General features: G+C 42.1%; 1 protein-coding gene across 2 annotated transcripts; it reads right to left on the bottom strand.

Annotated features, from left to right (window-relative positions):
* Positions 1 to 11,187: 11,187 nt before the first annotated feature.
* MFSD6L (major facilitator superfamily domain containing 6 like) lies at positions 11,188 to 16,563 on the bottom strand. 2 transcript variants are annotated; one of them, XM_024215614.2, is made up of 3 exons: positions 16,475 to 16,563; positions 15,585 to 15,655; positions 11,188 to 13,372 (listed from the first exon to the last, which is right to left on the bottom strand). In XM_024215614.2, the coding sequence occupies exon 3, from the start codon at positions 13,340 to 13,342 to the stop codon at positions 11,378 to 11,380; it is 1,965 nt and encodes a 654-aa protein (XP_024071382.1). In that variant the 5' UTR covers positions 13,343 to 13,372; positions 15,585 to 15,655; positions 16,475 to 16,563; the 3' UTR covers positions 11,188 to 11,377. The 2 variants fall into 2 exon arrangements, with proteins under 2 accessions (XP_024071382.1, XP_024071383.1); XM_024215615.1 differs by lacking the exon at positions 16,475 to 16,563 and adding an exon at positions 16,329 to 16,369.
* Between the last annotated feature and the right edge of the window lie 218 nt (positions 16,564 to 16,781).

Genomic DNA, 16,781 nt, shown 5'->3' with positions numbered 1-16,781 from the left:
CCATCTTGCCCAGCTCCAGTGCTGTGGGGTGCCTAGGACAAGTAGACCTACTGAAACTGGAAAAGGTTCAGGTTTAGGTAAGATAATGTGTGTATAGAGCTCTTGTTGTTTTAACCCTTTCATCCCTATGTTCCTATGGATAAATACATACTTTATTTTGAAGAGACTGCATTTTCATACCGCAGAAAGGAAGTCTATGACAGAGCCCAAAACCCAGAGGACACAGCACTGGTGAATATGGGTGCTGTGACTTAGGGACTCAAGTCTAAAAGTGGGATGAATCATGGAATTTGACCCTGAAAGAAATATAGGTGTAGGTCCTAGTCACTTGGAAGGGTGCCCATGGACAGAGGGAATCAGTGTTCAACTGTAAAACTCACGCTGGAACCATAATAGCTAGTCAAAAATTTTCCATGGAAAATGGGGCTTTCTACAAACCAAGTTTTTTGGCAAAAAGCATGGGCTTTCTGGAAAATTCTTTTGATTTTTTTTTTGTAAAACTGAACTGATAACCAGAAAAATGTTGGGTTTTTTGGCCCAAACCCCAAATATTTTTATTCCAAAATCGCATTGCGGTGCCTCATGGGAGTTGTAGTTCAGTTGCCTCATTCCCCCATTCTCTATAGGCTGGACTCCCAAGCTGAACTCCACGTTTTATGATGCATGGCAGCCACGTCATGGGAATGATGCACTACCTCCCCTCACCAAGAGGGAAAACCATGATGTATCATGGGAAATGTAGACCAAGTGGGGAGCCCAGTCTAAGGAGGAGAATGGGAACATGAGGTACCCAAACTACCACTCCCATGAGGCATCACAGCAGAATTTCAGAATCAAAATATTTCAATTTGGGGCAAAAAGATTGGTGATTGATTTTTTGCCCCAATTTTTTTTCCACAAGGGGAAAAAAAAATTTTCAACCAGCTCTAATTCTGGTAAAGCTGTGTTCCTACACTTGCAGAAAGCAATGAGAAAGACCAATTTCCTGTGTAGACTGGTAGAGACAGCCTGACATGTTTACAATTTAACTCTGGGTTTCTAGACTACAAAATGAAAGCCCTGCACCTTCCATTGCCACAGTTGGGCTGGACTTTGTCTTGCAGAGGAATGGTTAGGAGTTAATTGTGATACAGGAAAGAGTTGTTTAGAGATATGGATGTGACAGTCTGCACTCCTATGTTTACCCCTTTTGCAGGACAATGATACATTTTGTACAAAGTATGCCTTGTGAGGTATCATTTGAAAACTCGTAATTTGCTGATCATTATTGTCCTGGTAAAATACGTGTGGAAACATTGCATGTAAAGTTATAAGATTCCTCTGTATGGTATTACTAAGACATGTTTCAAGTCTGGGAGAGCAGCCACAAACCAGTTTCCCAGAAACGAAAGTCTAGCCAGTGCTTCAGCCAGGTGTCAACAAAATCAAATGGACCATCACCCAATTAAGTGGCCAATCTTTGGCAGGAAAGAGGATATGGGCAAAAATCTACATCTTGACAAAGAAACAGAGGGAGATTATTCTCAAACTATAAGAAGGGAGAGCAGACAACCCAAATTCTCTCTCCCTTTCTCTCTACCCATAGCATCAATAACACTTGAAGAACAAAGGAAGCAGCATTGGACGGGGGAGGGATTCTGAACGAAAGAAATTCAGCCAGTAAGACTGCTGAAACATGTGGCGAGAGAGATTTTTTCTTTCAATTCACTTAGCTTGTTAAGTTAGGTATTATTTTTGCTTTATTTTTATTTTCTTGTAACTAATTCTGACTTTTATGCCTCATTACTTGTAGTCACCTAAAATCTATCTTTTCTAGTTAATAAATTTGTTTTATTGTTTTATCTAAACCAATGTGTTTGGATTGAAGTGTTTGGGAAACTCCATTTGGGATAATAGGATTTCTGCATATCATTTTCTATTAATAAAATCACAGATTTTATATGAGCTTGTATTGTCCAGGAGAGAGCTGGGCAGTACAAGATGTACATTTCTGGGGAAAGTCTGGGACTGGGAATTTACTGGTGTTGCTCTGCAGTGTAATTCATGAGTGGCTGGCCACAACACTCATACAACATAACTGGGAGTAACACACATCCTGAAGGCTGTGTGAAAGCAAAGCAGTGTAAAAGGCACCCCAGGGTGGAGAACTGAGGGGGGAAAACTGTTCATTGCTCCAGATCATACCCAAGGTAATGCCACACTGGAAAGGATTTTTTCTTACACTAACTTAGAGTTTAGGAAAGACCCAATATTCTGTTTGGACAATGGAGGACAAAGTAAAGCTGAGCCCAAAAGATGTATTTAAAATGAAGGCACATTATTATTATTAAAAACAGGAGACAAGGGAATTCTGCTTTTGTGTCCCAGCCAAGTTCAACAAGGGAGGCTCTTGTAATCAAATGCTGGTGTTTACATTTACAATGCACCTCAAAGGCAGGTGTGTGTATGGGGAGTGTCAATAGGTAAGCTGGCGTTCTGGGAACCATTCCTTCCCAGAGGCGCATGACCCTCAGTACAAGAGACAGGGAGATGTGCAGAAGGGAGATGTGTCAGCATTTTATAAATATTCTCTAACTTAAGAGTGAGGGAAAGATGATCTGGCACTGGACTGGATCTCACAAGCTGTGGGTTTAATTCCAGGCTTTGCCAGAGACTCCTTGTGTGGCCTTGGTTTAATTGCTTCATCTCTGTGTGTCTCGTTTCCTCTCTGTAAAGCACGGAGAATATTGACCTAGCTCTCAAGAATATTGTGAAGCTAAATCCATTAGTGTTTGAAAGGACTCAGACAACAGTGAGGAGAGTGCCATAGAAAAGCTTGAGTGAATAAATGGGTAGATGTAGACAAGAAAACATCCATTACAGCTAAATTTCAGGCATTTAGTATCAAACGCTTTTTTATTACAATAAATACTTTTGTTTAGTTCAATGTAAATTGAATTGTAATGGACTGTTTCATCTGGGGAAACCACTGGATGCGGGCTCTTGAGGAAAGTGACCTCCACTCTCTTAAAGGAGGCAGAGAAAGATGAACACGACAGCAGCACATGTGCAGGTCAAGGGGGAAGAGAAGGCAGTGTGGTCTCCCCTCTGAAACAGTGCTGCAGAAGGCGCTGCAGGTACTGCTGGGGCACAAGAGGGTGAAATGATCTGTCCTACAGGTACAAGGCCCCATCATAGGAAAAGATTCAGTGATCCAGATGCAGTGTTACCAAGTTAGGACCAATATTTTCAAACCCAAGTGCCTAAAAGTCACGTACCTAAATACATATTTAGACACATAGATAAGTGTCTACATTCTCAGAGGTGCTGCACACCCATTCGTGCCAATAGGAGCTGCAGGGGCTTGAGACCTCCTAGTTAGGTGCCTACATTTGAAAACATTGACCACAGTTACCATTGGCTTCAGTGAGATTTTGAAGATGAGAGCTGTCATGGGCTGGGATTTTAAAAAGCATCTTAAGTGACTTAGTCAACAGGACTAGTGCGCCTTACACTTGACAGGGAAGGTCATGTAGGTGCTTTTGATAATCCCACCCAGGGACTGTACAGCTCAGTATGGGATGGAGTGGTGCCCAGTGCCAGCACAGCACTGACCCTCTGCTCAGCTGGAAAGATGGATTTTTTATTTATTTTAAACATTACTGTGGATGAATCAAAAATACCACGAGCGAACTTCACTCACGGAGAAAACACAACCCTATGGCTGCAATGATAACCATTAGGAGTCGTGAGGTGGTCACAGGTTCCAAGGGCACCAGTCATGAAAGTAAACCAGAAATACCAAATCACCCATAACTAAGAGCAAAGAGAAACAGCCTAGTCTTGAGTCAGTCAAGGATTTTAAACACCACAGCATTTCTGATTAATTAAAAGGTATTTATTCTGCTTGTAAACTCAGTGCAAACAGAGGTTGGCAGCAAAAATATACAGATGACAAATGAAGAGGTGTTAATGAGGGCAGAGGATTCTGGAAATGTTGATTTCAAATTGAAAGACAGCAGCAGAACCCAGCATGGATGACCTGTGATTATTCACAGCAGTTGACATGAATACCTTTTCCCTCTCTTAATAACCAATGATTTGCAAATATAGTACCATCACCTGCACTGTATTAATGCCGTAATGGGAATGCAGTATCTGGCACTTGACGAGATTGTGTTTTTTGGAAAATATATAACCTTAGTATTTTCATGAGCTGTTCAGCCCCAAGAGTATCTTGGGCTTCCTAGTTCATGCACTAAAAGTTTTTAGAAGTTGCACTGTGCTTTTCAACTTTTGGTCAAATCATTTACTGTTAATGAGGCAAACAAAATCTCTGCGGAGGCAGGAAATGGCTGTTTCCTGTACAAGTACAAACACCTGTTGGTTTATTTATACTTCAATTTGCTTTTAAAATCAAGCAGCTTATTATTGTACCTCAATTACACATATAAAATGTAAAAGAATCCCAGCATCTGACTGTGACTCAACTCATTAAATGAAGAGCATCTGCCATAAAACCCATTTGTGAGCTCTCAATGAAAATCACCTCAGATTTGTTTTCACTGCTCTGCATTGCAGGGAAAAACAACAGTGTACGCTGTTTAATCAACAGAAGAGTTGAATATTTACAGGGATATTCTCATCTTCAGGAGTGTAAATCACTATTGGCCAAAATGAGAATATTTTAGACAATTATATTGTGCTATTAAAAATACAGGATTTAATCTAGCAACAGTTAAAGAATCACATGGCTGAGTTTATGATCCAATTAAAGCATGAAGGTCAGTTTGCTCCAGTCGTCATCAAATAAAATCACTGCAAAACGGAAGGCAGAAGTAATTTCAAATGAAAAAGTTGCATTCAGATGTGTTGGACGTTCCACATGGTAAGGTTGGAAGTTGAATAGCAAGCAGGCCAGCACATTTATGTTCCAGTCAGCATGCCCTCTGCAAATCAATTCTCAAGCATAAATGTGTAAGTCTGACTACATGCACAGCCTCCCAAAGTCCTAGAATTCAAAACTAAAAGTCTTTAATGGGCCCTGTTCTAAAAGGATTTTTAGATTAGGCTGCATAAGAACAGATTTACTAATAGCAATACTTCCAGTGTAACTGAAGAATATGTTTTAAAAGCCTAACTATTTCTCTGTACATAGTTATTTCTATAAAAAGCCAAAAGGTGCATGTACATTGATATCCAGTAGAAAGGGTACATATATTAAAAGCTTAATATTAAAGTGCATTGCCCAATTCAAGAAAACAGTAACACAGTCTCTATGGTGTTTGAGATATGCTGACAAATGCCAAAAATATTAAACTGCACGTGGGAAAACATTAAGACAGATACGGTGATTTAGAGCTCTTTAAAAGGCAATTATTTGAGTAGACAATCAGAAATTTCATACAACTCCAAGGCGCACACAAAATACACAAGAATCAAAGCCTTCAAAAATGTTTCCATGATGAAGCAAGGACCATGTACTGTCAATTAACCACCACATTGTTAAACTTCTGCCTATCATCACATTCAAATATATCACTGGGCAACACAAGGCAGTGATGGCTACCTGCAAAATCTAGGTTCCTATATCCAGGTTTTACCAGCTCTGTTTGGCTTGGTGAACCTGAAATCCTATTCTTGTGGAAGAACTATAAAATGAATGTTTGGCTCCTGATTGCTTGACAAGTCATGTGATAATTCAGCTGTTTTATATCGCTTAACTCAATAGGGATCAACAGTAGGGAACTCTGGAATCATCGTTAATACACCTCTACCCGATATAACACTGTCCTCGGGAGCCAAAAAAAACTTACCGCGTTATAGGTGAAACCGCGTTATATCGAACTTGCTTTGATCCGCCGGAGTGCACAGCCTCGCCCCACCCCGGAGCACTGCTTTACCGCGTTATATCCGAATTCGTGTTATATCGGGTCGCGTTATATCGGGGTAGAGGTGTAATTAGATTGCATATGCAAACAACAGCAACATGATTGGCTCAGAAGTCAATTACAGATGTTTTTGAATTCATCCTATGTCCAATCAAATCACACATACAAAGTTCTGTTACCTGGCTGGCTGGATCACATGACTATACTTTTTCACTAGCCATCTAACATTATTTCCCCGGTAGACTGCTGGCCCAAATAGAAGGGAGTAGTTTTAGATACTAGAGTGATTGTCACTATAAACACCCCAGAGGAAGGAAGTTAGGATAGATGGAGAAAGCAAACTGTTATACTAGAAATCTACAGCCATAGCAGAAAAATTTCTAAATATTACAGATGAAGATATTAAGATTAAATTTGTAAAGGTGCCTCAATCTAGCCTCTATTTTTGGGTTAAAAACTACTAGCATTTTAGATGTTTCTTTACCTAATTCGTATGCATCATTGACTTTGGGCACAATAACAGTATTTGTATTACAGTAGTGTCCAGAGGTCCCAATGAGGAATGAGGCCAGTTAAGCTAAGCAGTGTACACACACATAGGAAAACTTAGTCTCAGCCCCTGAACAAACAGAAATTGGGTTGAGGCTTCTTTAAAAATGTGTCCATTTGAATGAATGTAGCAATATATACTGTATGCTGACTTCATGGTAAAGTAATATGGAAAGTCTTAGTGGTGTTTGAAAGAGTGCACATGATGCCTGAAAGGCAGCATATTCCATGATAAAAGAGGGCAGATTCAGGAGAGCTCCAGTTTTTAAGTTTTGGAACATGCAAAATATTCCTATTTGTAATATAACATTGGTGAAAATATCTGACATTCTTGTGAAGTTACAGCTAACTGGAGCCACCCTAAGGAAATGGACTAGAAAAGATGTATTTGTTACAAGCAGAGCTGGGGAAAGTGTTCATTACAAAACCTGAAATCCTTTCTAGAAACTCACCTGGCTTTATATTTCATTACGAACTCCAGAGTGAAAAAAGCTTTGTGGAAAGGTTTGCTGAGTCCAATGAATCTTTTTGGAGCACCCAGGACAATTCTTACAATTCTGAATCAAAGGCATGAAAAATTTACAATTTCACCTGAGTTTTGCTTTGAGATTGTAGTTCTGTTGGAACCTGCAACTGTAAGGAAATCTCAGAGAATGTGAACCACACATGAATAGAAACTAAGGGAAAAGTTTGCAACGTCACACTGTGAAATGAAGCCACCCTGCTACACACAGCTCTGGTTAACAATGCTTGTTGTATAGGACACAGATGAAAAAGCTAGAACCTAGAATGTTGTAGGAGGTAGTTTTCTTAGGATTCAGTGATAAAAATCAAAATATAAGATGAAGCAACCAGTTATTTAAATTCTGGCTGTTTGAATCAGAGTTGTGTAGTGTTCTGCAGTGTTTGAAGATTAGTTCTGGTCAGCAAAGTGACTATGTTGGCACTTTCTTACACAACCAATCTGCTAATTTTAGTGACTGAGGCTTTGCCTACTAAAAATCAATCTAATCTGCTCTTAAAACCTCAAAAAACGGGGATTCCATAATCTCCCTTGGAAGACTATTCCAGTGCTTAACTATGCTTATAGTTGGAATTTTTTTCTTAATATCTAACCTAAATCTCCCTTGGTGCAGATTAGGCCCATTACTTCCTGTCCTACCTTCAGTTGCCATGGAGAACAATTGTTCACCATCCTTTTTATAACAACCTTTTACATATTTGAAGACTTATCAGGTCTCCACAGCCCCCGCCCCCAAGTCTTCTTTTCTCAAGACTAAACACATCCAGTTTTTTTAACCTTTCCCAATACGTCAGGTTGTCTAAATATTTTATCATTTTTGTTGCTCTCCTCTGGACTCTCTCTAATTTGTCCACATCTTTCTTAAAGTGTGGTGCCCTGAACTGGACATAGTACTCCAAGTGAGGCCTCTCCAGTGCCAAGTAGAGCACAACAATTAGCTCCCATATCTTACATACGACACTCCTGTTAATACTGTAAATAATAATAAATGATAGTGCAACAGGAAAACATCCATGCAGGAATTTCATTAAAAATTTGGGGCTATTAGTAGGTGATCTAAGTACATGTTGATGTAGGTGTGTTTCTAAATCCACCAAGCGTAGCCATTCATCACTTATTTTACAAGAGACTGAATACCTACTCTACACAATGGCAGTTTAGTTGATATGGGGTTGTTGTTTTTTAAGTCCTAATAGCATTAAAAGCCTTGACAAGATTCATAGTTGTTAAAAGAATGCAAGGGATATGACAGAAACCAACTAAAGCAAATGGAAATACAGCTAGAAAAAACAACTAAAAGGAGTTAAGTGAATGTCAAGGACAATTAAATTTTGCCCATTGCTCTGATGGGTAGAAGGGCCTGGGAATGCTGTCGAACCAGCAAGTTGAGCCTCTAAAGGGCAGGAGAATCGCCTATTATTCTGCAAACAGCCCCTCACTTTTCATTGCTGGGGCTGAGAGTACTGCAGAGATAGACACAGCCTCAAGCAGAGAAAGGGGTGAGGAAGTGTCTACACAAGGGTGTTGCACAGATTTAAGTAGAAACAGACATAGTTAAGGTCTGTTGTAGAAGAGCACTGAGTCAGTTTCACGTCCAGATTTTTTGTAAAATCTAGAGTTTCAACCACTAAAGGGGACTGTTTCTGATTAAAAAAAACCTGTTTTCAATGGACTTTAAAAATGTACATTTCCATTGGTCTGAGGTTTTACAAAAGCATGTTTTTACAAAATTTGGGGCCAAATTTAAGTTCTCTCACTTTTCTAAACATCCCCACATATCAGAGTGTTTAACAGACACTGTCCCTTTAAATACTGCATTTGCAACTTCTTTATTTTACTTATGGTTGCTGTCAGATACCTTTTAACTTTTTAAAAATAAGTAATTAGCGCTAAACCAGCTTGTTTGGCTTGAATTCCTATGAGATAGTAACATTTTTTTCCCCTTCTGATGGACAAGATAAAATAAGTTTTATAGCTGTTCTTGGCACTAGGACAATTCTCTATATAAAGCATTTCTAGTAGAGTATACTGCAAGGCAAAGTGGATTTGTGCCAGCAAGTTGAAGGCAGCTTGTTGGGCTGAAATGATCTGACATGCAGATCAGTTGTTATTGATGTGTAATTAGCAATAAAATACCATTCAATGGTATCCCCTTTCCTTTCTGGTCACTTCTGTACCACTTCCTACTGAATTAGAAAGGTGTTAGGTCAAGCATTCATTAAGCCAAGTGCATATTATTTTATTTACAGCTCTTTTATAAGCCCTGCTTCTATTGCATGTTAAATGTGCCAAAATATTTAGTTTGCTTGCAGCTACCACTCTCACGATTTGTAAAACTTTAAGCCTGAACTAGCAAACTATATCTAAACACCCACTAAGTATTAAACCCCATTCCTCTGAAAAGGAAGGATATAAACTTTTGAAAGATGATATAACTACTACACTGGCACTACACTCAACCTTAGCCTGAAGGGCAAAAAGACTCAGGGCCATTTTTAATGAGGTCTAATATGGACCTTTTGGTGAGGTCAGCCAAATCATTTTTATTTTGTAAGTGCCTATGAAGAAACTATGCTGGAATTTACATGCTTTTGAGATTATAATTGGACAAATCTCAGGGGCTCTTTAAAGTTACTCGTTTACCAGCCCCTGAGAACTGAAGATATATTCCTGTCCAAATGCACAGCATAGTGTATTCTAAAAATACAGGTTGCCGAAACTTACCCCAATCAAAGGGGTGTAAAAAGTGCCATGTTTAACTTGCACAAAATAAAGCAGGTAGCAGCTATCTTTTGAAAGATATAAAAGATGGTGCTCTATCCATCTCTATCCTTAATATGGAGATGCAGTCTGCACAGAGTCCAGGTAGAGGAAGGATAGCACTGTGGTTATAGCAGTGTCCTGGGACTTCAGAGAGCTGGATTCAGCTCCGCCACAAACACCTTGTGTGACCTTGGGCAAGTCATTCCATCTTTCTGTGCAGATGATGCTACTTCCCAACCTTACAAGGATGATTTACTAAGGTTTGTAATACTCCAGTGATGGGGACTGTATGGGTGGGATTTTCAAAAGCACTCAGCCTGGGCCTAACTGTGCTCCCACAGAAGTCAATGATCCTATTGATTTAAATGGGAGCAGTTCAGTCCAGTGCTAAGCACTTTTGTGAATACCACGCTACAAGTATACACATAGATCACCAGCATGCATTACTGCATATTGATCCAAGCAGAGGCTACTCAGATCAAGATGAAATAGATGGTCCTCAGAGGCTCAAGGACACACTATATTAAAGATAAGCCACATGATGCTTTTTTTAATTCAGTGAGCCAACATTTGGGAGTGTACTCCAGCCACCCTTTTTAAAAATACTGACTATAAGAAAGCCCAGTTATTTGTCAACATTGTCTTCACAGCCACCTCAACAATTACACCCCTAGCTAAACAACAACCATAAATACCTAGCTCTTTAATCCATAGACCTCAAAGCCCTTTACAAAGGAGGTCAGTATCATTTACAGATGGGGAAAACTGAGGTGCAGGAAGGGAAAGTGACTTTTCCAAAGTCATCCAGCAAACCAGTGGCAGAGGAAGCCAAGTCTTCTGAGACCATCTGGTGCTCTATCCACTAGACTACACTGCCATCATAAACATGTGCAGTCTATGGCTGTGTCTACACTATGGACGTTATGCCAGCAGAGCTCCTAGTGTAGATGCCGCCTATGCCAACAAAAGTGGGTTTTCTGACCATGTAGGGACAACACTTCCCCAAACATATTAGCTAGATCAACGGAAGCACTTCTGGTGACATAGCTGCATCCACACTAGGGGTTGTGTTGCCAGAGCTATGTTTTTTCACACCCCTGACCGACGTAGCTATGCCAATCTAATTTTTCACTGCTGACCAAGCCTATAGCAAGACTGATTTTAGAGGTCAAACTAAAGCCAACAAGGTGTTTCTTTCATTAATAATCCTTGTTTGTTGAAGACTGAGCCTGGGAGGGATGGTTCCTTACTGACTTTAGTGCACTGTAAATATTTTTTTTTAAATTGATTTGACTGTGCTAAGGTACAGCTCCCAATGTCAGCAGCTATAGCTCTGAGAAATGTGCATCCAAATTCTGCCTTTGGATTAAAAACTTAACTGCATTTATTTTAGCAAATGCACATCTGAAAAGGCCTTCCACTTGGATTTGGGAAACGTAATGATTAAGTTAAAAATGCTACAAATATTTACTATAAATTAATCTTAAGAAAATAAAAGATTTATAAAACATGGTCTTTATACACAGCTTTCCAAGCAAGTATGTACACTGTATATTCCACCACTTAGGAATTATTAGTCATTCCTGGGCATTTCTTTCCCTCCTGCCTAATAATTTCACCTTTGTACTCTGAATTTGTTCTACTGCAGAATAGCTGATCAAATATGATGATGTTACCAATTCCTACTGAAGTTCTCATCTTTCATAGCTTTCACTAGCCAGTCCCTTTCCTTCTCCTCGTCAGAGTCACTCTCATCACTAGGATCTGCAGCCAGGAGACGAGAATAATTAATTTTTTTCTGCCGAGGCAACTTAGACTGGACAATCAGGAACAAGATTAACCACAGTGCCAAACTTATAGAGCATGCCTGGTACAGAACTGCCAAGCCAAAGTTGCTCACAACAAATCCGCCTGCAAAGCTTCCCAGGCTAGCTCCACAACCATATGAGAGGCCCTGGAGGACGATGTGCAGAGCTCTCTCTGTCCCAGGACTGGCTACATCGTCAACCAACATATTAACTGCCCACCATAAGGCACCGTTGCTGAAGGCACACAACATCTGAATAGGCAGTACTGACCACGCATTCCATAGGAACGAATAGTACAGAAGCTGTGATGAAAGGCAGCTTAAACTCAGTGCAACAGTACCACTACTTGAGAGAGCCCTTAGTAACTTGCTTTTGAAGATATAAAGCAGAATTTCAGCAATCAGTCCGATAGCCACCGAGAGACCCATGTATAATTCACTGCTGCCTCGGTCCTGCATTTGCCAGAAGAGAAAATTCTGCACAGTAGATCCAATGACTCCTGTAAGGAAGACGGTGACAGCAGAGAGAATTGTTCGGCCATCACTTCCAATGAGGTTCAGAGCTTTGACAGTTTTGTTCACATGCTCTGTTTTCTTGGAAACATGGATAGGAAGAAAGACACTGATGAGCAATGTGAGTGTGATCAGTACAGCATAGCCATAGAAGTGCACAGCGAGACGAGAGATTTTAGCACTGAGGAAGCAGTTCAACTGATCTACAAATATGGTGATACTGCAGGCTCCTCCAGATGCACCCAAATAACTCCAAATCCAAAGCTTCCCATATCGGTCAGTTGCATCAACAAAGTCAAGATATTCATAAAGACTGTCATCAACCATCCATTCAAGAGGTGCAGCCAACAGCTCCCAAAACACAACAGCACCTAGCACCATGAGAAAAATCTGGTGCTCACGGTCAAGAAAGTTAATATCTTGTAGGAGCTCAAAGTTGACATCCCGAACTTTCTCCCAGTGACTCGACAGATTTTCAAAAACATAAGAAGCTCGACCAGCAGGGTGAGGGTTTGTTTGAAGTAAAGAAAATTCAGTACTTCCACCAACAGAAAGGTTTTTCTCAGGATTACTATTCACATTCAGCAGCCCAGCCTCTGGAATTTTGGTTTCCTTCTCAAGCCTATGGATTGGTGTTTCATTTGAAGTGAGTGTCTCAAGTTCTTGTATCATCTGGTTAATTGCATTCATAGAAGAAACTATCTTGCCAGAAGACCTATTATTGTAATGGTCTGCAGGTATACCCACTTCACCAGTTATTTTACCATTCTTCTTCTGTGCATCTGTAAAGGTAAACAATTCTTGGAAAGCTGTACTTGTTAGCGGTGGCTTTCCACTCGTCACCAAAACATTTGTAGCTGTTCTTAGTGTTTCTGCAGACACCATTTCTTTATTGGTAACAGTACTGGGATTTACAGCACTCAGATTGTTCAGACTCATGTCAGGGACCTCTACTGCATTCAATAAGCTACTTGATTGCTGGCTTATATTACAATATTTGTACATGACATCCTTGCTCAAAGGTGGGACAAGTGTAAGCAGCAAACCGGTTCCCACTGAACACAGCAATGATCCAGTAATGAGAACTTTCCTTTTACTGTGGCTCTTTGCAAAGTAGGAGCATAGTGGAGCCCAGAGAGATGATATTAAGTGCTTAATTCCAATGATAATACCTACTAAAGGGGCAGTCAACCCCAGTTGCCGGAAGTAAAGAGTTAAAAATGGAATCACACAGGCGTTTCCTGCACTGTAAAGAAAATGGAAGAGGCTGGCAACAGCCAGCGCTTTGTTAACATCCCACTGTTTATTTGTACTCATGGCTTCAGTTGCATGCTTTCCGAAAGGGACCTGAAAATAAATAAGACACAAAAACAAACCCTTTTTGAGTATTTCATAAATAACAGGTAAGAAGTTAGAAGAGAAACAGACTTTTCAGAAAGCGTCAAATATTTCACTACTTATAAGCCTGGCAGTTCAAATACCAAGCTCCGAATGTTTATATTGAAAAGTTTAAAAATGAAGTGCGCTCACAAAAAGAGATTAGACTCATAGACTTTAAGGTCAGAAGAGACCATCATGATCATCTAGCTCTAGGGTGACCAGACAGCAAGTGTGAAAAATAGGGACAGGGGGTGGGGGGTAATAGGAGTCTATATAAGAAAAAGAACCAAAAATCGGGACTGTCCCTATAAAATCGGGACATCTGGTCCCCCTATCTAGCTCTAGTCTGACCTCCTGCACATTGCAGGCCACAGAACCTCCCCCCTCCCCTACTTAATAGACCCCTAGCCTCTGGCTGAGTTACTGAAGTCCTCAAATCATAGTTTAAAGACTTCAAGTTACAGACATTAGAGATATTAGTCCAAATGAAAACGCTGAACATAAGAATGGTCATACTGGGTCCATCTAGCCCAGTATCCTGTCTTCCAACAGTGGCCAAATGCCAGGTGCTTCAGAGGTGAACGAATAGAACAGGCAATCATCGAGTGATCCATCCCCTTGTCCACTCCCTGCTTCTGGCAGTCAGAGGCTAGGAACACCCAGAGCATGGGGCTGTATCCCTGACCATCTTATCAAATAGTTGGGCCCCACCAAATCCACAGCTGTGAAAAATGAGTCACGGACCGTGAAATCAAATCTCCTCCGTAAAATCTAGCTATTGGAGGGGAGGGGCGGGGGGGCACCCCAGCCGGGGACTCCTACCAGGCTCTAGCTGCTAGTCTCAGCAGGGCTGGGGAGGGACAGGATTTCCTCTTCCCTGCATGGCCGCTTTCGGGCGGAGATCAGACCCAGCTCTGGGTACCTCCCCCAGCTGCAGGAATCTCCCTGGTGCCTGCCTTCAGAGCCCAGCTCTGAAGGAAATGCAGAAGTGAGGGTGGCAATCCAGTGACCCACCCCTACAACAGCTTTGCAACCCTCTATGGCCCCCTTTTGGGTTAGGACCCCCATGGTTACAACACAGTGGAATTTCAGATGTAAATATCTGAAACTATGAAATTGACTAATTTTAAAATCCTATGACTATGAAACTGACCAAAATGGACCTTGAATTTGGTAGCACCCTAATAATAGCCATTGATGGACCTGTCCTCCATGATTTTATCTAATTATTTTTTGAACACCATTGTATTTTTGGCCTTCTCAACTTCCCCTGGCAATGAGTTTCACTGGTTGACTGTGCGTTGTGTGAAGAAGAAACTGCTTTTGTTAGTTAGTTATAAACCTGCTGCCTATTAATTTCATTGGGTGACTCCTGGTCCTTGTGGTATGTGAAGAAGTAAATAACACTTCCTTATTCACTTTCTCCACACCATTCATGATTTTATAAACCTCTATCATATCTCCCCTTAGTTGTCTCTTTTCCAAGCTGAAAGTCCCAGTCTTTTTAATCTTTTCGTATTTGGAAGCTGTTCCATACACTTAAATCATTTCTGTTGCCCTTCTCTGTACCTTTTCCAATTCTAACAAAACAATTGGTAACGAAACAGCACAAAGTTCAGGTGCTGTCCCCATTCCTCAGTTTATTGTACTAGAGATAAAAGACACTTAAGAAATGTTATCACCATATCTAGTATTTGTGATCTAGCCAGTTTTGCAGCTACACTTTTGAAAAACTCCACTGACTGTACTTTGTTCTACATCAATGAGGAGGAAAATCATCTCAAATTCTTTGTATTTTGTGCCAGAAGCACTTTTCAAACTGTTTATAGATTTATGATACCTGGCGCTACATGTAAACTCTGAAATTTCCTTTAACAAATCCTCACCGTACACTGTCTTGAATTTTCCTAAAAAAGGAGACAACATATTTCTGTAGCTCTGCTGGGGATTAGATGCATCTGGAAATGTTTTAAAGTCTCCACACCCAGCAGCTAGCAGGGCAGAATGATACTATAGAAGGAGGTATACTTAGATTTCAGAGTACAGAGGATTATTAACATAGTATTTACTATTTGTTTAACAGTGGCAGCATGAAGGTTTCCAAGGCAAAATGGTAAATGAATGGCACAAAGACTCTGAACTGGTAAGTGATAAGAATGCATGTGAGTAAGCAACTTACACAATATTTCTATGGTGCTGGGATCAGGAAGCAGAGTGTGTGTGACAGAGTCTGAACCTGGTGACACATCACTGTGAATCAGAAATAATTCCATTAATCAAAGAGTTATACAGTTGCGTGCACAAGAGAGACCAGACTCTGGCCCAGATGTACTCCAAGACTATTGCTGCTGGATACTGGGAACACAAATCCCTAATCGGTTTCCTGTTCTAAGGAGAATTATACAGGGATATGGCACACAGGTAAGCACTAGACCAAGGCTCCCTAGGGAGGCTGGGGAATCTCTGGAGGTTTCTAAGAACAGTTTGGACAAACACCATCAGGGATGGTCCAATGTCACTAGGTCCTGCTCGGCGTGGGGGGCTAGACTAGACAACCTCTCAAGGCCCCTTCCAGACCCCCATTTCTGGTTGTGAGATGCTGTGTGATGGCGGCTCTTCAACCCACCCACAGGTCGGGGCAGGGCAGGGGCACCATGGCTGCCCCCCATGTCCCTGCTCTGCAGGGACAAATGCCCATCGTCAGCCCGGCCACTGGGCCACGAGGTCACCAGGGAGAGCCCCACCAGCCAGCCAGGCCCTGCTCTGGGCTAGGAGCAGGGGGCTCTGCCAGGCCCCACGGGAGAGGCGACTACCTGGGTGGGGGTGGGACTGGGGGATTCCCCCCACGGCTCCTCATCCCTGGGCGACCTCCCCTCCCGGCGGGCAGCCACCTAGAGAGCAGCCCCCACCCCCGGTCCTGTACCTGAGGGTTGGGGCCAGCTCCTCACGCGCTGCGCCGTACGGGCTCACCCCGGCCACGCACTGCGCACGCGTCACCTGCGCGGGCGTGGCCCCGCCTCCTGCACCTGCGGAGGGCGGGCCCTCGCTCGCGCCCCTCCCGACACCTACCCAGGGGGCCGGGCCCGGCTGCCGCCCGACCCCACGGACAACGCGCAGCGGCCTCGGCAGCGAGGGGGCTGCTGCTAGGAGACGGCCAGCGACCATCGAGCTGCACGGCTCCCGCGGGCTGGAGGGGCCGGCAGCGTGAGGGGCACGGGAGAGCGCAGCGCCCCCTGCTGGAGGGGAGAGCGAACTGCAGCCCTCCCCCTCTTTGTGCCTTCCCCCTCCCCTGCCCCACTTCCCCCTCAGGCCCTTCCCCCCTCACACCACCCCTCCCCTTCCCTTCCCCCACAGGACCTTCCCCTCCCCATCACAT

This window comes from Terrapene carolina, unplaced genomic scaffold (assembly GCF_002925995.2).
Source record: "Terrapene carolina triunguis isolate 2854851 unplaced genomic scaffold, T_m_triunguis-2.0 Scaffold192, whole genome shotgun sequence".
Classification (NCBI taxonomy): Eukaryota; Metazoa; Chordata; order Testudines; family Emydidae; genus Terrapene; species Terrapene triunguis.
The sequence above is the reverse complement of the archived record's forward strand: the minus strand, read 5'-3'. Positions and strand labels throughout refer to the sequence as shown.